This window comes from Pyrenophora tritici-repentis, chromosome 1, assembly GCF_003171515.1.
Source record: "Pyrenophora tritici-repentis strain M4 chromosome 1, whole genome shotgun sequence".
In the NCBI taxonomy this organism is placed as follows: domain Eukaryota; kingdom Fungi; phylum Ascomycota; class Dothideomycetes; order Pleosporales; family Pleosporaceae; genus Pyrenophora; species Pyrenophora tritici-repentis.
In genome coordinates this window covers 8145785-8170348 of record NC_089390.1, presented here as the reverse complement: position 1 = coordinate 8170348, position 24564 = coordinate 8145785, and the positions used below count along the sequence as shown (strand labels likewise).

The window sequence follows — 24564 nt, the reverse complement described above, 5'->3', positions numbered from 1 at the left end:
TGCCACTCCGTGGGTTGTATCCTTTAGTCGCGAAGAAAGGCGACTTGCCAGTTGTGCTGCTGGTGCTGGAGTTGGCTTCGAATTCAGCTATTGGCAGAAAAAGCGCCCAGTTATCCTGCTCGTAGTTGACATAGGCGCGTAGGTATTGCTTGAGGTAGGAGTTCGCGTTCTCGGTTTGTCCGTCAGTCTGGGGATGGTGAGCGGTCGAGAACTTCGGGCGTACACCCAGACGCTGGCATAGTCGCTTCCAAAAGTAAGAGACAAACTGCGCTCCACGGTCTGAGATAATCTCCTCAGGAAAGCCCTCTTCTCGCCAGATGTATTCGATAAAGGCTACCACAAGGGCGTCGGTGGTCATACTAGCCATTGGGATGAACTTCTTCTTCTTGGTGAGTCGGTCGACTACCACGAGGATGTCAGTGAACGTTTGACCGTTATGCCTGCAGGGCGGCAGGTGAGTGATGAAGTCTATAGAGATGCTGGACCAGTATTTGCTGGGGATTGGTAGCGGATGCAGCAGCCCATGCTTGCCTTCTCGGTATGCTTTGCTCCTCTTGCAAGTCAGACACGCGCGTACATATTGCGCGACGTCCGTGGTCATCCTAGGCCAGTAATACCATCGCGACAGCTTGGAGTATAACTCATGTTTGCCGCTGTGGCCACCGCAGACGCTCTTGTGGGCTTGTTCAATAACTTGGGTGCGAACGGCGCCGGCGGGGACGTAGACCTTGTTGCGCACATAGAGTAGTTCGTCGGTGATCTCGCAATCGCCAAGTTCCAGCCTGAGGTGCTCTTCTCCATGTATGAGTTTGAACGGCAGGCGTCGTAGGCCGTCCTTCTTGGCTTTGACGATCGCCTGCAACACCTTATCATCCTTGTATGCTGCCTTGATATTGTCAAGCAGAGCATCAATAGTCAGCTCGTTGTTCGGTGGCGCGGGCACATTAATTGCGGCGGGCGTCTCGTTTGGTATCGCGGGCGCACTAGTTGCGGCGATTGGCGTTGTAATAGGCGAGATTGTAACGTTATCGGCTGCACAGAGCGATCTTTTGCTCGTGAGGTCATGGGAGACGCCGTTTTCTCCCCCCTCAGGCTCGATGCCAGGCAGTGCGGCGAGGACGGCGTACCGTTCAGAGATGTTGTCTTCCTCGCTAAGTTGATACAGCATTTGCGCGACTGCGGGGATAGAGTCAGGAAGGGTGCGCTGTGTGATGAGATTTGCGAGGTAGACTGCATGGCGAGAACCTCCATCCTTGGCGATGTTGATGGTGCAGACGCGCGCTTCAGGATCGACTTGGTCAGGCTTGATGACTACCTGGAGTTGATGCCGACGGCGGATGTCGTCGGGTGACTCGGGTAGGTCGCCAGGACGCCTTGTCAAAGCGTCTGGCTTCGTGCCCTGCTTGCCTGGCCTGTACTTGATAATGAAGTTGAACTCTGCCATGAATTCCGCCCAACGGGCTTGGCGTCTGTTGAGGCGCTTTGTGGTCATAAAGGTCTGAAGGGCTTGATGGTCAGACAACACCATAATAGGATCATCAGTACCAGACAGCTCAAAGCGCCATTGCTCAAAGGCGTTGACAATAGCTAGGAGTTCCTTGTCGTATATCTCATAATTGCATTCCGCAGGGTTCATCTTGTGCGATAGGAAAGCAACTGGGCGGAGGACTCCTGTCGCGTCCTTCTGAGAGAGGATAGCTGCAGTAACGAAATCTGAGGCATCGGTTTCCAACCAAGTCTCTAGGTCAGGATCGAAGTGTGCAAGGACTCCTGCAGTCTTAAAGGCGTCCTTAAGTCGATGGAAAGCTTGTATAGCTTTGCTATCAGCGATGAGCGGGAACTGATGTCTCTGGTCCTTGCCTTCGCCATCCTTGCGCGTGAGTTCTGTCAAGGCTTTTGCGATGTAGGAGAAGCCTTTGATGAAGCGACGGTAGAAGTTGGCGAAACCAAGGAAAGACTGGACGTCTTTGACTGAGCGCGGTATTTGCCAGTCTAGTATAGTGGAGACCTTTTTTGGATCCATTTCGATGCCCTCTGTAGTGAGGATGAGGCCTAGGTACTTCACTTTCTTGACCTTGAATTTGCACTTCGTGGGATCAAGATGGAGGCCAGCGTCGCGTATCTTAGAGAGGACCTTGATGACGTCGGCTTCATGAACTGACTCGTCATCGTCGCAGGTGTATATAAGGACGTCGTCGAGGTAAGCTGTACAGATATCGTCAAGGTACTCGCGGAGTGTCTCATTGATAAAGGTCTGGAAAGTGCCAGGCGCATTGCAGAGGCCGAAGGGCATGACAACGTATTCGTATAGCCCATACCGAGTGAGAAAGGCTGTCTTTTCTTCATCGCCTTCTTTGATCCGAACAGTGTTGAATGCAGCCACAACGTCGACAATCGTCATCCATCGTACCTTGGCCATGCGGGCCAGCGTTTCCTTGATGGAGGGTGGAGCGTTGCGGTTCTTCTTGGTGATGGCGTTGAGCTGACGGTAGTCAACGCAGATGCGAAGTCCGCCACCTGGTTTCTTGACAACTAAGACAGGTGACGCGTACGGAGATGTGGACGGTCGGATGAATCCGCGTCCGAGCCTGTCGTCGATGTAGGCCTTGATGGCCCTGGTCTCCGTTCGTGTGAGCCCATAGATCTTAGGCTTGTGAATGCGTCCGTCGGTGTCAATCTCATGGTCAACGCCTTCGCGATGAGGTGCCAACTTCCCTGCTTGTATAGGACTGAACAAGTCTGGCATCTTGCTGTACAACCAGTCTGGCACCAGTTTGCGGATCTCCGCTTCCGTCATATGTGGACTCTCCATCTTGTTCATATAGTGGTCGTAGTCCTCTTGTGTGACGGCGGCGAGGCGGGCGATGTTGCGTTTGAAGGAGTCTAAATCGCAATCGTTATTGTCGTCTGGAGGGTCAGCAAGCTTCTCCCAGTCTTGTGGTTCGACCCAGATGGCTTCGTCTGGGTTGTGCGCAGCCATGAGGTAGGCGGCCTTGGCGGTGATAATGCAGATCTCGCCCACGGGCGTGGTTTGCCGAGATTCTGAAAGTGATGGAGTCTTGCCGTCGCCGTATACTGTCTCAGGGAGACCGTGGTCGAGACAACATGAAGTACAATGTGAAGAAGAGAACTTCATGCTCCGCGGTGAGAAGGTGAGACCGGGGTCGTGGTCTTCCAGCCAAGTCATACCAAGGATAAGATCAAAGTCTCCTACGTCAGCGACGAAGCACACGACTGGTGATAAGTGGCTGCCGTGTTTGACTTGGATTTCCACGGCTTCATTCAATGTATCAACAACCTTCCCATCCGCGAGAGAAAGCTGGATAGGTGAAGAGGTAGACATTATGGGCAGGCCCATGGCTTTAGCCCATCGCCTGTTCACAAAGGAAGCGCTAGCGCCTGTGTCGATAAGAGTAGTTGTCTTTTTCCATTCCTTAGAAGAAGTGAGGGTGTAGGAGTCGTAACGTAGTTGTTTAGTAGATCGAAGATGGCCCTTAACGGCGATCGCAGAGATGTAGTGGTCTTGGACGTCTTGTGAGTTGTCCTGATCTCCGACTTCTGGAGATAGTATCCTGGCGGCAGCGACCTTGAGACGGTTATGGTTTTCTCGCGTCTCGCGGTTCTGTTGTATGTCCTTGCGCCAGTCTAGCTCCTGAATGCGACTGTTATCAGGAGCGTCTAGTTTTCCGAAACTGGCTCGCCCATGTCGTCCAACTCAGGCTCCTCTTCAGTGGAAGCATTAGAGTCGTCGTCTTCGGCGTCGAAGTCCGCTCCCATAGCATAGAGATGCATACTACTAAGCTTAGGCTTGATTTGGTCCCAGTCTAAGATTGCGCAACCCTTCTTATCGCGCGCCTGGTGACCAGTCTCGCCACAACGGAAGCAGACCTTAGCCTTAGCCATTGCGTCCTTCTGCCACTCTGTGCGCGTCGTAGTAGCTTCGCGATGTTGTCCTCGGCCAGAGCGAGCCTTTCGTGCAGGATTACGATCATTTGGGGAGCGCGTGCGCGGCTTGGTGCGAGGTTTGTCAGCAGCGGTCTTGCCTTGATTAATCTGTTTCTGTGTTAGATCAGACTTGCGGGCGGCGTCAAGGAACTTGACAAGAGCATTCTCTTGCTCATCGTCAAAGGCGTGTGAGGCGGCGGCGGCGAGGCCAGGTCGCAGGAAAGCGCGAGCGTAGCCAATCATGGCGCTGTCTGGAAGCTTCACTAGGCGACACACGCTCATAAAGCGCCCACGCCAATCTGCAAAGGATTCAGACGATCCCATCTTGAGAGAGCCATCAGCGAGTTGCGACTGTGCTTCTGAGACCTTCTCGTAGGTAGAGCGCGCGTAGTATGGGTCCAGTCCTTCAAGAAGGTCCAAGTAGTGTTCGAACTTGAGATCGTCAATATATTGCCATGCTGCGCCGTCCACCTTCATCTCCAAGTAGGCCAATTGCTTGTCTTCAGGCAGAGATTCGCACTTCTGGATGGCTGACCGACGCCACTTGTCGTAGTTCTTGGTATCATCGTTGCCTTTCCAGACTTCAATGTCGGGGAGCTTAAAGGAAAGGCTTAGACCTCCAACTGTGGACGCTGCCTGTTGTACTGATTGCTGGCCGTTGTATGGAGGAGGGATATATCGGTGAGGATCTTGGTTCAACGGATTCGCGCGATCTCGGCGGGAGCGGGAGCGCGATCTTGAGTGAGAGTCGCCGCGAGGGCGAGGCGCAGGCCGAGTAACAACAGGAGTGGCTTGTCGGCTAGGATACGGGTTAGGTGATGCAGTGCGGCGATCTGTACGGCGCTCAGGTGACTCGTGTCGTCGGTTGCGCTGAGTAGATAGATGACTGTTACGACCGCGGTCCTCGCGACGCTGCAAGGTGTACGGGCGGAAGTTATGATCATATCGCTGAAGGCGCGCAACAACGTCATTGTACTCACGCTGTTGCTGAGTTAGAGAGGTCTCTAGCTTGCGGGTATTCTCAGTAGCTTGGACAAGTTGTTCTTCAAGTGCGCAGTTCTGGGCGACCACATCTTCGTAGTCGGCGTCGCGTTCTGCGCGCTGCTGGTGATAGCGGTCTGCGCGGGCGCGCTCTTCCTGGTGCTTCCTGAAGAACTCCTCGTACAGGCCGTGGAACTTAATGGACTGCGCTTCTTCGTGTTTCCAGTCCTCATACCAGTCTTGGTAAGTAGGGTTAGTGCAACCGGCGGTCTTGGAGGATGAAGGACGATAAAAGCGCTCGACCTCTAGCTTAAGCTCATTACGCTCTCGGTTGGTGTGTTCCAACTCAGCATTAGTAGTCTCAATAGTCTCAGTCAGCTTTGAGACTTCCTTCTCGTACCAGCTAAGCTTAGCTTCAGCCTTAGTGATGCGAAGGCGTAAGCGGTTAACAGCGGCTTCGTGAGCTTCCTTGGTTATTGCATCGATGTTCGCGTCCAGGATAGGAGCGCAAGCAGCGGCGAACTTCATGAGCTCAATAGCTAGAGAGCGCAGGAACGCGGTGTTTGAAGTGGCTAGCTCCAATAAGTCGTCGTCAGTGCAGACGGGGACTTGGAATTCTTCCAGGGGAGATTCTCGGCCTAGGTACAGCTCAAATTCATCCTCAGTCTCGTTTTGTACAATAGTGATGAACGTGAACTCAGAGTGAGTAATCTTGGCAGACAAGACGTTCTTGTTTCTGAGGGATTGGAGTCGACAACTGCCAACTATAACATCGTAGATGTCGGCAGGGTCGTGTGGTACCATTGTGGGCTCTTGGCTGTCTCCTTCTGTAACTGGAAGTGCGGGGTAGCCGAAGGTGCTTCGACGGCCTGGTTCGGATCGACGAACAGGCTCATGCTTAGGAGCGGGGCCTTGGCTAATAGTTTGTTGGGTGTCGGATGCAGTATCCTTAGGTCGCTCGCGGCTGGAGTCTTGGCTGCGGGGGTCGCGGGCGCTTTGTCTTTGCGCTTCTTGCGGCCAATAGGGAAGTCAGTCACGCTGGGCTGTGGAGGAGGCTGCATGTCGCTAGATCGGCGGGGGTGGCGGCCGCCGGTAGAGACGTTGTCGCTAATGGCGTTGATAGTTCTAAACATTTAAGGTGTTGGGTGTGGTTAATGTAGGTGGAGAAAGAGAGTGGTTATGATTGTGAGAGAGTGCGTCAAATGTGGGCGGGGAGCACAGCTGATTATTTGCTGTCACACTCCTGACTCCTTGCTCGAAGTAAAGCGGTGAGCCAAACCGTCTACCAGTCACCAAGGTGATGCGATACCGTCGCAATCGTTCCAGTGCAATCGCGATACTCTCAATCGCGACGCGGTACTGGCAACGTCCTTCGATGATGGGCTTCTAGCACAACACGCCTTCCGCTGTCAGCACAATAGCTTGTATCGCGCGCGTACGAGGGCCAATGACAATTGAGTTCCACTCCGCAGTCGTATAACAGAGCCTCAAAGTCCCAGTTGGCGGCGCGCGAGCTATCCTGATGCGGGTCTGTGACCGAAGATGGGGGACGAGTTGTCGCCGTCTCAGCCGCGGGGTTGCGGGGTTGCTGTCACGAGCAATACTGATTGCGCGCTGAGTTCTTCGGTGCGGTCACTTTCCGCGCGTGTCCTAGGTACCGTATGGTAGACGCAATATAGTGTGAGGGACGTCAATAGTTGAGATGACCGTATCTGTATTAAGTACTAAGTGAGATATTGCGTGCAGGTTCGAAGACCTGCGCGGGTCGAACTTTGGTGTTCGGCTGTGGCCTTCGCTTAAGGCGCACGGGCCACCTCGCTTACTAGAGGTCGCGGGTTTGATCCATGACACGCTATCTCAAAAACATCATTAAAGTCGATCTTAAAGCACCTTAGGACATCATCTATAGAACAGCTCGCTATGTAATATTAGTCAAACAGTCAAACAAACTAAACAAATTTCGATCGTACGTTTGATTTGTTTGTATATTTCTATAGGCAGCGTTTGGTTTGTTTAATTTGCTTGTAAAGGCACTAGTACACTGCAATAGTTAGGATGCCTCTAATAAGTGAGATTGTGTGTACAGATCTATATACAAGTACGAGGGGAACTTTATTATTCCTCGCACGGGCCAACTGCCAGCGTGGCACGTGATTGTATGGCACGTGATCGCGTGAGGGATCGTAGGTTTGATCCATCACACTACCCCCCCTTCAAAAAAAAGCAGGTTCCGTCGCTTAAAGTAATTAAAAAGAGTTGTCTAGCTTGCTTTGCAAAAGCTTCTGTAAGCCTAAACAGCAATGTTGCCGGTATTGCGAAAGCTACGCGGGCCAATAGTCTCCTCCGTCTGCTGTATCGTCGGGGCTCCTGGTGGAGGCTTAGGATTGTTAGAGGATGCGATCACTGTAATCATAAGTAAATCCTGTTTGCCTGCGAGCGTCGCAAACTTTCGATGTGGTCCTGGAGCTTTAGGGCGGGACTCATGGTACTGTTGGACAATGTCTGCGGAGTCCACCAGGTTCATGTATGGTTCCCAAGATGGGTTGTCGGTGCCGGCGGGGTAGTTGGTCCATCGCACTAAGTCGTTGTCGTCCAGCGGCTCCTCAGTATCCTCGTCTCGCTCCTCTTCGTTGGAAGCGTCGAGAGCATTGATGTACAAAGAAGCCAGTGCGGGGATTTGGTGAGAAGGAGTGAAGGGCTTGCCGCGGCAGGGGGCAGTCTCGTGCCTCATCTGATGGTCATCCTTGCCACATTTGAAGCAGAGCTTCAAGTCAGCTAGACGCTTCTTGTCTTTCTCTGACCGCTCGAAGGCCATCTTCTTGTACGTATGCGTGCTGGCGGCGTTGTTGTGACCTGGAGTGTCGGGTGTCCGGAAGGTGACCAACTTTTGGGTACGGCTAGCACCAGCGGTCTTCGTAACGGGAGTTAATTTTCGGCCAGCGTCAATCTGTTGATGTCCCTGGTCGATGTGTTGCGCTCGCAGCAAGAAGGACTGGATGGTCTCATCCTTGTGAGATCCGGCAGTGGTCGCGATAGCTAACCCGGGTCGCATGAACTCGCGAGCGTATCGGATCTGGGTCGCGTTCTTGTGTTTGAGGATTCGCATGCAAGAGGTGAACTTAGACTTCCACTCCATGAACTTCTGTCCAGACTTGTAGCGGAGCGAGCCGTCGGCGATGAGGGTTTCGGCGTCAGCTTCCCGATCATAGGTGAGATACTGGCTGTCGAGAGTCTCTAGGAAATCTAGGAAATGGCGAGCTTTGACATCTCGGATGTGCTCGTAAGCTTCGCCTTGAATGCGGAACTTGAGGTAGTCAACCGCTTGCCAGTCCTCTGGGTATGTGCGACACTTGGCCACTGCCATCTCGCGCCACCGCTCGTAGTCGTCGTCGACCTTGCCCTTGAACGTCTCAAGTTCTGGGAGTTTGTAAGAGAATCCTCCACCGGCGGTAGAGGGCGCGACGGGCGGCGGTCGCGGTACTGTAGGAGCGGGGGCGTATGGGTTCGATGATGGAGGAGGTAGCGAGGCGTCGCGCACGGGAGTACGGTTATCCCATGGGGTGTACCCAGCTCGGCGAGGATCTTGTGAGAGTTGGTCAGCGGTACCATCTACAGGTCGCTGTAGCAAAACGCTTGATTGTACAGGCCGTACTGGGTCGTAAGATCGCTCGCGCCGCCAGAGGGTGTACGGCTGATAGTTGGGTTCATGTTGCAGCAGTCGGTCGGTGACCGTTTTTGTCTCACGTCTAGCCTCGGTGAGCTGGAGGTTGAGCTCATCGTAAGCCTTATCCTTAAGGGCGAGAGCTTCGTTCTTGTTCGCCTCCATGTTAGAGTACTTGACATCATACTGGTTAAGCTCGATAGAATAGCGATCAGCTTGTCCTTTGAACTTGTCGCAGAGCTCAGCGTTGGCCTTAGCTTGGTCTGCCCACCAGTCGGCGCTGTCAGACTCCTCCTTGAGCTTCTGTGCCAACTCTGCGTAGTTAGGACCGCTCTCCGGTTCATCGGCTCGGCGGGATAGGTCCTCAACCTTCTGCTTGAGTTCATTGCGTTCGGTGGCGGCAAGGTCGCGCTCAGCGGCGAGGGCTTTGAAGGCGGGGTCATCGCGAACGTTGGGGAGTTGTTCTGACGCAGCTTTGAGCTTTCCGATGTCCGAGGTGAGGCGTCGGATCTCTGTCAGCTTCTCCTTGTACAGGTTGCTGCTAACCATGCCAACTTGTAGTTGTTTACTGTTCGAAGTTTCATCAAGGGCTGCTTCAACATTCGCTAGTCGGTCTCGTAGAGCTTGAGTCTCTCCTTCATTGCGGTCCACAGTCTGCAGATGCCTATTGATGGCGTCAGTGCAGTTGCGTAGGGAGACTAGCGTAGAGACAATAAATCGCCACCAGAAGTCGGGACGATCCTTCACGTTCTTCTGGAGGTTACTAGAGTTAGTGACAGTGAAGTCGTTGATGTTGTGGGTGATGTTGCCATCAGTGCGGATTCGGCCTGTGCTAAGGGAGTAAAAGGCATTGCTGTGCTCGTCAGGTTCGGGATCCTCTTGTAATTCGAACCACTCGGTGTCAACGGTATAACGGAGGTAAACGTAGTTAGAATCTTTGAGGTATTCGAGCAGGACGTCGTTGATTTCGATGCCGACAATCTCGCGTGTAGCAGTCATGGGCTCTAGGTCGCCGCTAGCTGATACTGATGGCTGGGATGACGGATGGGCTGCCAGAAGCATGCTCTCTCGGCGGTTGGAGAGGCAAGCTCGTACTGGTACGAGAGGCGGGCCCATCTGTGATTGAGTAGGATCCTGGGAAGCTTGCCCGAAGGTGGCACCGGTGGCTGAGGTACCTTGGGTATTCTGGGTATTGGCCGGGTTTGCCATCGCGATGATCTTTTCGTGTGTGTTGCGCAGGGCTGACCGTAGGGTCGCGCTTCTCGAAGCTCGATGCCTTGCCTTCTGCCTACTTGTCCGTTGATGTAGGTGGACCTGTCCTTTACCAGCGTTGGTGACAACCCCCACGAGCAATACTTGCCTGTTGAGCCTGGTGTCTCTGGTCTTTTCGTGTGTTGCGCAGGGCTTACCGTAGGGTCGCGCTTCTCGAAGCTCGATGCCTTGCCCTCTGCCTACTTGTCCGTTGATGTAGGTGGACCTGTCCTCTACCAGCGTTGGTGACAACCCTCACGAGCAATACTTGCTTGTTGAGCCTGGTGTCTCCACCCGTGGGCTTCTAGCGCAATACTTTGCGATCCTCGTCGTCAAGACCTAACCCGTCGCAGAACGTCTTGTTCTGCCCGATGTAGCAAGTCGCAGTTGCTCAATCGGCGGCGGCGCTCGGCGCGGACGGTGTTTCTGATAACTGAGCCTGATGCGAAGTATCCTAGGTATGTAGGGGTTGACACACAATAGTGTAAAGGCACTAGTACACTGCAATAGTTAGGATGCCTCTAATAAGTGAGATTGTGTGTACAGATCTATATACAAGTACGAGGGGAACTTTATTATTCCTCGCACGGGCCAACTGCCAGCGTGGCACGTGATTGTATGGCACGTGATCGCGTGAGGGATCGTAGGTTTGATCCATCACATGCTTATAGTCAAGCAAATCAAACAAACTATTCAAACGCGTTTGCTTAATGACAAGTCTGTTATTATTATTATTATTATTCCATTAGAGTCCTTTTTCAGTCAGAGACTATGTAGGACTTTGGCCGAAGGCCGTTCTATCTTGGTTTTTCTAATTTACATGGTTTTCTGGTATGGTTCGCTAATATGGTTTTTGGCTTTCCTACAAAAGATAGCTTGTATCTGTTTGTTGCCAGGTGCTAAAGAGCAGTTTGATAAGTAGAAAGAGATGTAGCAGCGGGCTCTTGTGGCAAAGGAGAGGGTTGTGGTTTTAGTTTTATACAGTGTCTCTCTGTAGGTCTTCTGGTGGCTGTCCTAGGTGTGATGGTTTTGGGCCGTTGCCCCGCACAGGCCACCTGCCAGATGCCTTAGCGTTGTTTTGATGTTCGCGCACGAGCCACCTGTTTGGTGGCCCATGCACACCCCCACTTAGATATATTCCGCGCAGAGCTTCTTACAAGCTCTGCACTGCAATTACTTTGTAATTCAACACAGTTTCAAATACCTGACCTATGTGAGACCCTTACACGTAATTGCAGTCACCGAACACTGGCCCAACGGTGCGCCTCACGAGAAGCGCCCCGTCGAACAAGTCATGAACCCTCTGGGGGCTCGTGACTCCCCTCATCCCGAGATCGTGGAACTCCTCACTGAGGAGACATCGCGCGATACTCGCCCCAGCACTACAGAACACCGAAATCCTGCCCTCGGCGTCCCTCGTTTCATGCGAGAGACGGCCGCAACCATGAACCGCTCCCGTATGGACGAGAGCCACGAGAACTCAGCCCCCGAACAGCCTTCGCGTGCGACGGCGCCCACCTCCCAGACCAAAGAAACCCTAGAGCGTCGCGCCAGCGGCCTCCCCCGAGCACACGGCAAGAACAACCTCTTCGACAGGGACGTACGCATTCCAGGACGCTACCCCTCCCTCGGCCACACCGATAGTGTACAGCAGCCACTGGACATTTCCGACGACTCTGACGACGAGCTTCCGACCACAATCACTACGCGCAAGAAGGGCGTGGCCTTCATAGACCATCGCGCCGACTTGAGCAGCCCATTGGGCATACGCTACCCATTAATGAGCGAGCAACGCCGCTACTCGCGCCAGTCTCAGGCCGAAGTCGACACTGATTATTTTTCTGAAGCGTGGCTCTCACCTGGACCCGCCGCGTCCTTAGAACCCCTAGTTGAACACGCCTACGAGCGTGCGCAATTCGAGCGACAGCCCTCTACGTCCTACGTCATTCCTCGCGAGGATAACGTGACCACCTTCGACCTCTGGGAGAACGATGCGCAAGGCAACCCCCAACGCAAAGATTCTCTCCACACTACGCCTATCGGACATACGAATAATGACCAGTCTAAGGCGTTGAACAGACTATATGATCAAATCCGCGATATGTGGAGAGACCTCGGCAACGAGCGCAAACACAGCGATCAGTTAGGCGAACAGCTTCTCGCAAGAGACAAGGTCATCGAAAACCTCCACAGCAAGGATCAAGAAACCCAAGATATCCTTGAGGGTTACAAGGGCGACGTCGCTGACACACAGGCTGTCCTTAAGAACTGCCAGGACCAACTTCAGTCTTCCGTCGCTACAGTTGCACGCCTAACCGAGGAGCTCCGCGACGCGCGCGGAAGCGCTCACGAAGACTACCAGCAGGCCCAGAACCAGGCAGAGAACCTCGCCGCCCGCAAATCGGCCTACAAGGACAAATACCGACAGGAGCACGACGCCCACCGAGCCACATTAGAGAATATGAAGAAACTCCAGGCTAAGCTAAAACAGGCTACAGCCAAGGTTTCTAGGTCAGCCAGGCGCGGCCACACAGGCCCTTCCCCCCAGACTCATCGGACTCTGAAGGCGACGATGCCAACAGTCCTCTACCAGCCCTCTCTCGCCAAGGTCAGCGCGGCACTCAGTCTACGAAAAATCGATACTCCGATGACGAAGAGTACGATCACCGTCGCCACCCCCGCCCAAAGAAACCTGAACCTGAGGCATTCTCCGGTAATGGCACCACTTCCGCCGACTATCTTAAGTGGAAGATGGACGTCACCGATTGGTTTGCTGATTATCCCTACGAGTTCGCCTCAGAAACCAAGAAGCTTAGCTACATCCGCCAGAAGACCAAGGACAAGGCTTTCGGATGCCTCCAGCATGGGTACCTCGAACCTGGAGCTGAGTTCGCGCACAGTAACGAGGCTTGGTCTATCCTTGACTCTGTCTATAAGTCGCTGAACACTAGCATCGAAGCTCAGTCCTGGTATGAGAGCTTGAATTCCACTATGAAGCCCACAGAGTCTATGGGTGAGTACATCGCCCGCTTTAACGTCGGCACCTCGGCCCTTCGTTGGCCCGACACCCTCAAGATCCAGTTCATGCGCAACCGGCTGCCTGTATGGTGGCGCGACATGACCGCCATGAAAGTCTTAGAGTCTAGCCTCACCTACCTTGACTTCTGTCAAACCCTTCGTCTCCTCGAACAGTCCAACCCACAACGAGCCACTACAACTGGCAACCGTAGAGGAAATCAGAGTTTAGAAGGTGGCGGGGCGGCGGAGCAGGCGGCAATAAGTCCACTCCCTCTAACGGACCCCGGAACGGTGGATCCAGCTCGGATCTGGCCCCCGTGGCCGCTCTGACATCCAGGTCAAGGTCCTCCGTCACTTAAATCGTTGTTTCAACTGTCTTAAGAAGAATCACACCTTTAAGGCTACAGGAGGTTACTGCTCTAAGGAGCCGGTCGCCTCTTTTGACTCGTACCCCGAAGTTCAGGACGCTCTTGAGAAGGCTATTGCTAACAATGGCGTACCCGTCGGAGAGCCAGCCCGCCCTAAGGTCAAGGGCGCCGCAGCTAGCGTCACCTCCACCTCTCCCCAACCTTCGGAAAATGCTTAGTCCCTGGCGACAGTCGCCCCCAGGGACCTCCCCGGCATGAGAAGCCACCCCCAGTACAACCACCAGCACATCCCCTAATTCCCCCTGCCCCTTCTGTCGAAGACAGCGAAGAAGAAGAGGAGTTACATCCTAACCGCTTTGTCGACGATTCTTTGACCCTAGCCCTTTCCCCTACCGTAGAAGTCAGCTCTGACGATGAGTCCGACCCGGATCCAACACTCCAGGCAATTGCGAACCGTGTCAAGGCTCTAAAACAACAGAGCCAGACTGGATCCCGGATCACCGTCTCGGCCATTGCTGCCGCCGCTATACGCGGTGATAAGTATCAGCCTCTAGTAGGCCAGCAATTAGTCTTTAAAGGAATCATTTCTTCTCATCGCTCCTCTCCTCAACACGTCGAAATCATGGGTGACACTGGTTGTGCTTCTCTCTTCATTGATTCTTCTCATGCCCGCGCACATAAATACGACCTTATCTCTCTCTCCCAGCCTGCTACTCTAGAACTCGCTGATGGCTCTCTAGTGGCAGGCGTTACCCATATGGCCCGGGTAACTGTCACATTTGGCACCCACACCGAAGATGTCCTAGCCTATGTCACCAAACTCTCTGGTGTCCAAATGATCCTAGGAACGCCCTGGTTCCAAACCCATGAACCCCGAGTTAACTGGAAAGACATGTCTCTAAGTTTTGACTCGGAGCACTGTCTAATTAACTGTATCCACGACCACCGACCCTGTCACACTCAGAGCAGCCGGCACCACAAGCAACCTCTCCCCCAGGTCCCTGACCCTTGCCGGAAGGTTGCTCGTCACCCCAAAGCACCCCCACCAATTGATGTAGCTTTCATCTCTAGCCGCGTAGCCGCGGCAGCCGTCTGTCACGACCAGGACATTTGTATCACCTCTTACGATGAAATCGGCCGCATCGCCGAGCTATCCGACAAGGAATGGGAGGACACTCAGCACCTACGTGCTGCAGGAGCCAAAGTGCTCCCAGAGGATTACGAGAAGTTCCGCGACAAGATGGAACGTCCGCACATGACGAGACAAGAAATCCTCAAGCGATTACCTAAGGTCCTTCATCCCTTGTACCAAGGTTTTGACCCTAAAGAAGCGGACGAGCTCCCAGAGCTCCGGGGTAACCTTGACCACAAAATCGAACTTAAGCTCGACGATACTGGCCAGCCGCCTAAGCCGTCATTCCAGCGTCTACGCCCAATGTCCCGAGATGAAGCCCGAGCGGTGAAACTCTATGTGGACGACATGATCAAGAAAGGACACGTCGAACGCAGCACTTCCGCCTGGGCCGCACCCCTTCTTGTTGTGCGCAAGCCAGGTGGAGGCATCCGCATATGCGTCGACTATCGCGGTCTGAACGCCCACACTGTCAAGAACCGAAATGCCCCACCACTAATCCGGGACATGCTTGCTAAGCTCTCAAAATCGCGATACTTCTCCAAGGTAGATGTGATCGCCGCATTCAATAAGATACGCATCAAAGAAGAACATAAACACCTCTCCGCCTTCATCACGCCCTACGGACTGTACCAATACACTGTTATGCCCTTCGGCATGTGCAATAGCCCAGGAACCTTCCAAGCATACATTAACGACGTCCTACACGAATATCTCGATGAGTTCTGCATGGCTTACTTAGACGATGTAATTATCTTTAGTGAGACTCTTGATCAACACGAGAAGCACCTAGTACAGGTAGTCTCTCGGCTCGCAGACGCCGGATTGCCTATGGACATTCTTAAATCCGACTTCATAACGACAGAGGTTAAATTCCTCGGGCTTATCATCACCGCCGACGGTATTAAAATGGACCCAGACAAAGTCAGCGCCATTCAGGACTGGAAGCTTCCGCAATCTCTAAAAGATGTACAAGCCTTTTTAGGTTTTGCTAACTTCTACCGCCGATTTATACGCGGTTTCTCGGATATCGCAAAACCTTTAACGCATCTCACTAAGGGCGACCCTAAGCTATTCAAGATGACTAAAGAAGCTGAGCGCTCCTTCCTCGCACTGAAAGTCGCCTTCTGTAGCGACGTGGTGCTCGCCCACTTTGACCCCGACCTAAAGACTATCGTAGAAACTGACGCGTCTGACTATGTGTACGCAGCAGTGCTCTCCCAGGTCCAGCCAGACGGATCAGTCCGGCCGGTCGCCTATCTCTCAAAGAAGATGTCGCCCACAGAGTGTAATTACGAGATATACGACAAGGAGCTCCTCGCTATAGTCCGCGCCTTCGAGGAATGGAGGCCAGAACTCGCAGGAGTTCCTGAGGCGGTAGAAGTGCTAACAGACCATCGCGGGCTCGAATACTTCCGCTCTAAACGCAATCTCAATCGTCGACAAGCCCGCTGGGCTGAGTTCCTAGAGGAATTCGACTTTCGCATACAATACCGCCCTGGTAAACAGGGTACTAAACCCGACAGCCTTACCCGCCGGACAGGAGACTTGCCAGACTCAGTCACGGACGACCGGTCCAGCACCAATGCCAGACTATCCTAGGTTCCAACCGATGGGGCGGCAGCTATGCCGCTGTACGCCTCGCCGGAGTATGCCTGGGCGACAATCCTTGCGACCTAGGCTCCGTCCTTACACTGATGCAAGAGAGCGGCGAAGGCGCTTCACTGTCCACCTCTACAATGTTGGTAGGGTTAGCCCGCTTCTCCCTAAAGGGCACCCATGACCCATATGACGACATCGAAGGAGCCGACGATCGCCCCCTCGACGATGTCCTCTTAGAACTCTGCCTTAGCGACCCACGCCTACGCGATGTAAAGACAGCCCTCGCTTCTAATGACCGCCGTATCCCACATTACCTCATAGCGGAAGGCATTCGGATGGAACTAGCCGACCTAGAAGCCAGCAACGACGGCAAGCTATTTATTGGCAACGGGCGTCTTGTCGTCCCCTTCAGTGAGAAACTCCGTACGAGGATTATCGCACACATCCACAATAGCCTACCGGGCGGCCACGGAGGTCGCACGACGACGTACCAACAAGTAAGCCAGTGGTACTACTGGCAGGGCATGACGAACACAATTGCGCGCTTTACCAACAACTGTCTAACCTGTAAACGCTCTAAGGTTAACCGCACCGCCAAACATAGTTTGCTTCACCCGCTGCCTGTCCCTACTCAGTACTGGGATGACATATCCATCGACTTCATCACCCCACTGCCTAAGTCAACCTGGTGTGGTCACTCTTACCAACACATCATGGTCGTGGTTGACCGTCTATCAAAAATGAAGAAGTTCATTGCAATGGAAAACCTAGAGGTGCCTACAGTCGTTGACAAGTTTATGGAATACATCTGGAAAGAGGAAGGATACCCAAGGTCTCTTGTATCAGATCGGGGCCGCCAATTCACGTCACATTTCTGGAATCGCCTGTGTGCCCAGGTGGGAACGCACCCTAAACTCTCTACCTCCCATCACCCAGAAACCGACGGTCAGACCGAGAATGCAAACGCCGATCTCAAACAATACCTAAGGGCGTACGTTAACTACCTACAGACGGATTGGGCCCAGCTATTGCCTTTAGCAGAATTTGAAGCCAATTCGGCCATTAGCACAGCTACCGGGTTATCTCCGTTCCTCGCCACAAAGGGACGCCAACCGCGATCTGGACTGGAGCCCGCTCACCTTCTGCGCCCCCTTAACAACCACCCTACTATCGCCCAACAGCAACGGAACGCTGATGCCCTCGCCCAGCGCATTGACACAACGCGCACCTTCCTGCGACAACAAATCCTATGGGCTCAAGACAAGATGAAAGAGTTCGCAGACGCGAACCGATACCCAGCACCACGGTTCGACGTGGGTGACTGGGTGATGCTGAACGCCCGCCACATTAAAACCGAAAGACCAGTTAAGTCACTAGACCACAAGAATATAGGGCCATACCAGATCACTCGGGTCATTGACAACATGGCCTACGAACTAGACCTCCCTCCTCAGCTTAAAGCTATCTTCCCAGCCTTCCACCCATGGCTCCTACAACCGTACGAGGACGACGCCTTACCCGGACAACCTCGTCCAGGCGATGCCGCTCCCCCCGAAGTCCACCTTGGCAACGATGGAGTCACAGAATACGTGGTCTCCCAAGTCCTAGACTCTCGCATACGACGCAATCTCGTCGACCCTCACACAGGTGAGCGTGGATTGCTGCAATACAAGGTGGAATGGGTGGGCGACGATCAGTCAGAGCCATGGCAGCCCTACCATAACCTGCGCAGCTGTAAAGAGTCAGTCCAGGACTTTCACAGCCGCAACCCTGGCCGACCAGGACCACACGCCACATTTCATGACTACGATGACGACGGACAGCTCGCTATAGCCCTGCTCCAGCTACTAGATAGCAAGTACTCAAATAAGTTTGCGCCTCAGTCGGAACTTTGAGCGCTTTTCGGGGGGGACGTGTGATGGTTTTGGGCCGTTGCCCCGCACAGGCCACCTGCCAGATGCCTTAGCGTTGTTTTGATGTTCGCGCACGAGCCACCTGTTTGGTGGCCCATGCACACCCCCACTTAGATATATTCCGCGCAGAGCTTCTTACAAGCTCTGCACTGCAATTACTTTGTAATTCAACACAGTTTCAAATACCTGACCTATGTGAGACCCTTACATTGGTGACCTAACCAGGGGGACACGACGGTCTATCGGTGGAGTAGTAGAGAAACCTCTTTGTTTTACCTGTTTTCGAGGAGAAGTCGGAGGGGCAGAGACCCACGACGAGTTTTCGGGGACCCCATTGAACTCTGAGCGCTTCTCGATAAAGTTTGCCAAGGCGGCGGAACTCTCGGGGAGTCTCTACGGTGTCAGCGGAGCGGTGTGGTAACCTGCAGAAGGACTGCAGAACCGGCACAACGTACAGCCGAATAGGAGTAGGCGAGAGCGTAACGCCCAGTGCTAAGGAGGCACTTTCACCAAGGCGGTGAAGGGACATCGGAAGAGAGGGAAGGAACCTGTCTCAGAGAGGCAATCGGGAGTCCGGAAGCAGCGGATCTGTATTCAGAACAAGAGAAGAGGAATAACGTTTAGTGTCCAAGACACAGTCAGAGCAGGTCTCTTTTATCGAATAATATGCCGTCCGAGACGTCTTCAGCACAGAGCGAGGAGCCTGTGTCAATCCTAATGGCAGAGCCTGGACAACCTGCAGCCCGTGACTCTTATCGTCAGTACCTAGGCAAGCTAGAGCCTCACGATGTGCACGCGCCACGCTTTGATGGAGAGAACATTTCAGAGTTCTTAGACGAGTACGACTTCGAAGCTGATCGAGTGGGCTGGCCAGAGGAGCTTCGGAAGAAGCAGCTACCATACTTCTGCACACAAAAGTATAAGGCGTTTATCCGAAAGTTGCCAAGCTACTATGGGATAGAGAGCTACCAGGAGTACAAGGAGGAGCTTCGAGAGCTGTATGCGGGGCAGGATGAATTTCGGCAGAGAGGTACCCGAGCTTTCATCGAAAACTACGTGAAGGAGGTGCAGCGACGACAACCTGCGGTCCGAATTGTCGAATATTACCAGAACTTTGTGACCTACTTTGCAGCTGCGGAGAGCCGAGGACAAGTCGCAAAGCTTGAGAAAGGACACTTCTTCTTCCGGGGCCTGGCTATAGAGGACATGGAGCGAGTAATGCACCACATGCCGAAGGATGATCGGCCGCGTCTAGACGACGTCACCTCGTTCAAGATTGAGAAGATCTACCAGTTTGTCCGTGAGCACCAAGCGCAAGAGGAGGGGTTGAGTGCCCTATACTCTGACTACAGTTCGACAAGCCGGAGACTAGCCCGCCGCGATGCAGGAGTAGTAGAAGAGTCTATCCCGACATTCAAGAGACCTTCAGAAGCCCCTCGGCAGAGTGTTCCGGGGATTCTTCCGATTGCTGCTCAGCCCGACAAGGCAGCTGCTCCGAAAGTTGATCAGGCTGTGGAGGATCTAATCCAGCGTTTCCAAGGACTGTCGATGACTATAGAACAGTTCAACGAGATGGCTGAGGGCAATATTGGGATCCGAAGACTGTTCGCTAAGCCAGAGAATTACGCAGAGGCCTACAAGCAGCTTGTGCTAAGACCCCACCGGGTAAGCACGGAGATACTAGAACGCAATGACGGGAGCTTCAAGTCAATCTACCCACCAATAGTCAACCCGCAGGTAGGCGTACATTACGCAGGCAACCGAGAGCCGCAGCGTGCTCGCTGCAGGTGCTGTGGCAGAGAAGGGCACATTATCGCGAATTGTCCGGACCAGAACCTTCTGAAGAGTAATCGGTGGTGCCACACCCGGAGCGAGGAGCAACCGAATGGCTGGAAGCAAGTCCGGTACTACTTCGGACCCTACCCGACAGACATCTGGGGCATGTTCCCTGGCGGAGGCATTGCGCCGAAACCCTTTGGGAGTGAGGTTCTCGAGTGGCTACTTCAGTCTTTAAAGGAGCGTTTCAAGGTGACCGATGACCAACTAAAGCGGCCCATGCAAGAAGTTCTCCCAAATTGGTTCGACGCAGCAGGAAGGCCTATTAAGGTTGAAAAGACTGGTAACAGCGGCGAGAGCTACACAGTAGAGTCAAGCGAGGAAGCGGAGCTGATGGCGAGGCAAACGATGGCCCTTCGGTCAGCTGCGCAGTTCCTTGAAACCGTGTCTTGTAGAGTACTGCACCCCGAAGACGACTCGGAAGTCAACGCCATAGATGGGCGCACGAAGGCTGGTCGACTGGCGAAAGAACAGCGGGAGCGTGAAGCTCGCCTTGGTAAGAAGCCAGGCATGCCTCGGATGAAGAGCAGTCGGACCGCGAGCAGCTATGAAGACATGGACGTCGAAGAGGAGCCAGAGGTGCTAAGGCATAGAGCCCAAGTAGAGATCGACGACTCCCAGGTGCCTGAAACTCAGGTTCAACAACGTCTTGACACTCCGATAAGCAACGGGACGCGCGAGAGAGACAGTCGGAGCGCCACAGTGGACCACGATGTTATACCTGCACCAGCGCCTGTTCCGAAAGCCTCTCGAGCCTTCGCACCTGTGACCATACCGACGACCGAAGACCTTGCGGCGATGGCCCAGAACACAGCACCGACGGTACTTGCAAAGGCAATGTTAAACCAGGAAGTCCGCGGGATCCGGCAGCTCGATTTATTAGCGTCTCCCGAAGTAGCTGCGGCAGTGACCAAAGCACTCGAGGAAGCGCGTAGGCCGCGTGTGCACTTTCAGGTTGACGAAACGCGCTCAGGAGAGACAATGGAGATCCAACAAGCTAATAATAATAAATCTGATGACGAAAAAGCTGATAGTGATGAAGATGGTTCGATAGAAGAGGCAGTCCAGCGATTATATGACTGGGGTTCTGGAGATACTTGTGTGGTGGAGACTGAGAGCTCTCAACCGGAGGTTATTACGAAAGGTATTCTGACGCAGCTGTGTCCGAAGATGGATCGCAGCCGAAAAATTGACCGAGTGGGAGTCGGGGAAGCCAATGAGCTCCACGATTTCCAAAACTACGAGATTAGTGACGAGGAAGACGGCTACGTCGAAGCGCAATCGAGAATGCCCTCCGAAGCGCGACTAAAGGGCGAGTTACAGCAGCAGCGGTATTCGGTGAAAGGACAGTTGCCGACATGCTGGGTGTCTCTCCACGGTGGTATGGGTCGAGCGCTTATTGACACGGGCTCGCAGCTGAACGTTATGCGGCTTTCGACAGCGAGAGCGCTGAATGTCTACATTACTGAGCTAGATCAGTCGGGTCTGCCTCCCGAATTGCAGCAGGGCATGATAACCGCCGATGGAGGGATGGACCCCTTTGTAGGCACAGCTTATTCGGTTCCAATTGCAGTTGGAGGGATTATAGTGCCAACGCACTTTCGGATTGTGAGACGTTTACGGAGAGCAATTCTTCTTGGGACACCATGGTGCGCAACGGCGCGTCTCCAGATACAGTTCGACACTGTTGGTCGGACACTTTGCTACATCAAGTCGATGGACGGTCGGCGTGAAGTTTCTTTTATAGGGTGTGACCCAGCGCCTACAGCCAACGCGGCGTCGATTGAGCATCAGGGAAAAGGATAGCGAGCGCGCTTACTGGGGAAGTGTGCTCGGCGGAGGAGTATTGCCCAGAACTTATACCGAGTGACATGCGGGTAGCGCGCTGGTTTGCGCGCATGCCTGAGTACAGATGGTTGTTCGGGGAAGAGCTGGACCGCCGGGAAGGGGGAAAGTCGGGGCAGGTGTTGTCAGCGGAGGAGCAGAGGTCCTTCGAGGAGATAGTAAGGCAGCAGTTTCGTCTGTCGCGTGACAGGTTATCGGGGAAGTAAATACCCTGTACAAGAGAGTCGCCGATAAAGTAAAGCCTGTGGACATACCGAGAGAAGACGCACCGATGGATCTCGGGCGTAAGGACTGGAAGGAGCGCGCAATAGCTCGTCAAGCCGCTCGAATAGCACTCAGAGGACCGGACATTGGCCCATTTGATCACCTTTTCTATGTCCGTACAGCAACGTTTCCGAGAGGGCATCGGTTAAACCCGGAGCGTCTTCGAAAGATGAATATTGGCGAAGATCTCCGTCCGAATGAGGTTCACTTAATCCAACAGCTTATGTTCCAGCGAGAGGATGCGCTGGCGTGGGAGTTTCAGCACATGTCGCAAATCCACGAAGATGTACAGCCTCCGTACAAGATTCGGACTATTCCGCACACCGCGTGGCAAGAGAAGAACTCTCCGTTACCAAAGAAGCTTGTGCCGATTGTGAACGCGATGGTGGACGTACGGGCAGAACGAGGGACATTCGAGCATGGCGACGGGCAGTACCGCAATAAGTACTTTCTTGTTCCGAAGATTGAGCGACCAGTTAAACCAGAGGACTTTCGGTTCATTAACAATGCTGTACGATACAACGCCGTGACTTTAAGGGACGCCTATATCCCGCCATCTGCTGATGAGTTCTCGGAGAGGTTCGCAAACAGGAGGACTTACGCTCTGTTTGATCTGTTTTCGGGTTATGACCAGATACCATTGCACACGTCTAGTAGGGACATGACAGCCTTTCAGACGCCAAACGGACTATACCGACAGTGCACGCTCCCGATGGGCGCGACAAACTCTGTGGCGGTCTTTGTTCGGGCGGTGATGAAGATCCTCCACGATCACCTTCCGGAGACAGCGCCTTTTGTAGATGACATTGTAGTGGCAGGGCCTCGAGACGACTACGGAGGAGAGGAAGCTTTCGATGGTGTGCGTCGGTTTGTTCTCGAACATGCTTTGCAGATGGATAAGGTCCTTACGGACATCGCTCGGGCCGAGGCCACAGTCTCAGGAAAGAAGTCGTGGTGGGGAGTTCCCCGAATGGCTATTGTAGGGTATGAAGTTGACAAGGACGGTCGCCATCCTGCGAAGGATAAGGTCCGAAAGATCCTTGAGTGGCCGGAGTGCCGAACCGTAAAAGAGGTCCGACAGTTTGTTGGCATCGTTGTCTACTATCGGCAATGGATCTTTTGTTTCTCGCTGAAAGCAGAGCCGCTCTTCGTGCTCCTTCGAAAGGACGCTAGGTGGATTTGGGGAGACGAGCAGAGGCATGCGATGAAGATTCTGAAGGAAGCGATTACCTCTCCGCCAGCGCTTGTGGCGATTAACTATCGGGGCGGTCTTTTGATTGTCGGCGTGGACGCCTCAGTTCGCGGGGCAGGGGCTCACTTGGAGCAAGTTGGTCCGGATGGCCGTCGCCACACAATAAGGTTTGAAAGCACGCTGTGGTCCGAAGCAGAGTCGAAGCTCCACTCCACAAAGCTCGAGTGTAAAGCGCTTGTTTGGGCGCTGAAGGTCTTTCAGGTCCACCTTTATGGACACCCCTTCCGAGTGGAAACAGACGCAAAGGTGCTAATTGCGCAGCTCAATCGGTCGTCTCCAGATTTGCCAGGCTCTGTGATGAATAGGTGGCTTGCGACTATCCTTCAGTGGGAATTCGAGATTGTCCACGTGCCAGGAAAGAAGAATGTTATCCCCGATGCTCTATCGAGGTATCCGCAGCCTGAGGGGTGGACGCCGCCAAAGGAAGACGAGGATGACCTAGAGCCGTTTATCGATCGGGTGCTAAACAGGTATGAGGAGATAAATTTAGTTATGGCTACTGAAGAGACGATTGGGAAGCTGCTCACAGATGAGTACGATGAGAAGTCGGAGGAGATTGCGGTGTTCCTGCGGACGTTGAAGAGACCAGATGGGCTTCGGGGTCAAGAACGGCGAAAGTGGACAAAGAATGCGGCGCGCTTCTTCGTGCGAGACCGACACCTGTTTAGGAAAGCTACCAAGGCTATGCCAGTCCGCCGAGTGGTAGACGGAGAAGACCTACAGGCAGCGTTAATCCAGGAAATCCACGAGCGGTTAGGCCATAAAGGGATCCAGACGACGTTCGGAGCTGTATGTCAGCGGTATTGGTGGGACGGCATGTACAGACAGGTAGCGAAGCAGCTCGGGCCTTGCAAGGTCTGCCAGACGATGAGAGGCACTCGGAAAGAAGCAGAGCTTAACTCGACATACTCTCGGGCAATGTGGTCTTGGTGGACAGTCGACATTACGCACATGCCGAGGGTACGCGGCAGGACCTACCTGCTAGTTGCAAGAGAGTATCTTTCGGGCTGGCCAGAGACTCGTGCGCTCTCGACAGCAAGTTCCGATTCAGTTGCGAAGTTTATCTTTGAAGAGATCTGCTGTCGTTGGGGTGTGCCCGAAAGGATTTCGGTAGACGGCGGAACCGAGAACAAGTCAGTAGTCCAGTCGCTGGCTACGCTCTTTGGTATTCACCGGGTTCAAGCCTCCGCGTATAACTCGCGCGCGCAAGGGCTTATCGAAAGAGGTCATCAAGGCTTTATCCATGGGCTGGCAAAGATGCCGGGCTTGTGGATAGACAACTTGTCAGCAATAACGTGGGCCGAGAGAGTGTCGCTACGAAGACCGCTCGGGTTCTCACCTGCGCAGTTGGTGCTTGGTCAAAATCCGGTCCTTCCGATTGAACTTGTAGTGCCAACGTGGCAAAGCCTACCGTGGAGCGAAGTTCGGAGCCATGCCGATCTTCTTGCGGTGAGAGCTACGCAGCTGCAATTCCGCAGAGAGAACCTGGAAGAAGC

General features: G+C 53.6%; 6 protein-coding genes across 6 annotated transcripts; 4 read left to right on the top strand and 2 right to left on the bottom strand.

Annotated features, from left to right (window-relative positions):
• Window positions 1–23: 23 nt before the first annotated feature.
• Window positions 24–6059, bottom strand: PtrM4_031400 (PRP38-assoc domain containing protein; the record flags this gene model as incomplete). Its single annotated transcript, XM_066103964.1, has 4 exons — window positions 24–65; window positions 131–3662; window positions 3716–5683; window positions 5728–6059. 4 exons carry the CDS (start codon window positions 6057–6059, stop codon window positions 24–26), a joined length of 5874 nt encoding a protein of 1957 aa, XP_065966166.1.
• A 1157-nt stretch (window positions 6060–7216) lies between these two features.
• PtrM4_031390 (CHROMO domain containing protein) lies at window positions 7217–9796 on the bottom strand (the record flags this gene model as incomplete). The annotated part of the gene is made up of 1 exon (XM_066103963.1): window positions 7217–9796. One exon carries the CDS (start codon window positions 9794–9796, stop codon window positions 7217–7219), a length of 2580 nt encoding a protein of 859 aa, XP_065966165.1.
• A 1336-nt stretch (window positions 9797–11132) lies between these two features.
• PtrM4_031380 (Myosin-tail-1 domain containing protein) lies at window positions 11133–15958 on the top strand (the record flags this gene model as incomplete). The annotated part of the gene is made up of 4 exons (XM_066103962.1): window positions 11133–12349; window positions 12373–13147; window positions 13194–13403; window positions 13466–15958. 4 exons carry the CDS (start codon window positions 11133–11135, stop codon window positions 15956–15958), a joined length of 4695 nt encoding a protein of 1564 aa, XP_065966164.1.
• A 137-nt stretch (window positions 15959–16095) lies between these two features.
• On the top strand, window positions 16096–17853 carry PtrM4_031370 (uncharacterized protein; the record flags this gene model as incomplete). The annotated part of the gene is made up of 1 exon (XM_066103961.1): window positions 16096–17853. The coding sequence occupies one exon, from the start codon at window positions 16096–16098 to the stop codon at window positions 17851–17853; it is 1758 nt and encodes a 585-aa protein (XP_065966163.1).
• A 684-nt stretch (window positions 17854–18537) lies between these two features.
• PtrM4_031360 (uncharacterized protein) lies at window positions 18538–21513 on the top strand (the record flags this gene model as incomplete). The annotated part of the gene is made up of 1 exon (XM_066103960.1): window positions 18538–21513. One exon carries the CDS (start codon window positions 18538–18540, stop codon window positions 21511–21513), a length of 2976 nt encoding a protein of 991 aa, XP_065966162.1.
• A 310-nt stretch (window positions 21514–21823) lies between these two features.
• PtrM4_031350 (uncharacterized protein) lies at window positions 21824–24264 on the top strand (the record flags this gene model as incomplete). Its single annotated transcript, XM_066103959.1, has 2 exons — window positions 21824–24201; window positions 24252–24264. The coding sequence occupies 2 exons, from the start codon at window positions 21824–21826 to the stop codon at window positions 24262–24264; spliced, it is 2391 nt and encodes a 796-aa protein (XP_065966161.1).
• Window positions 24265–24564: the final 300 nt, after the last annotated feature.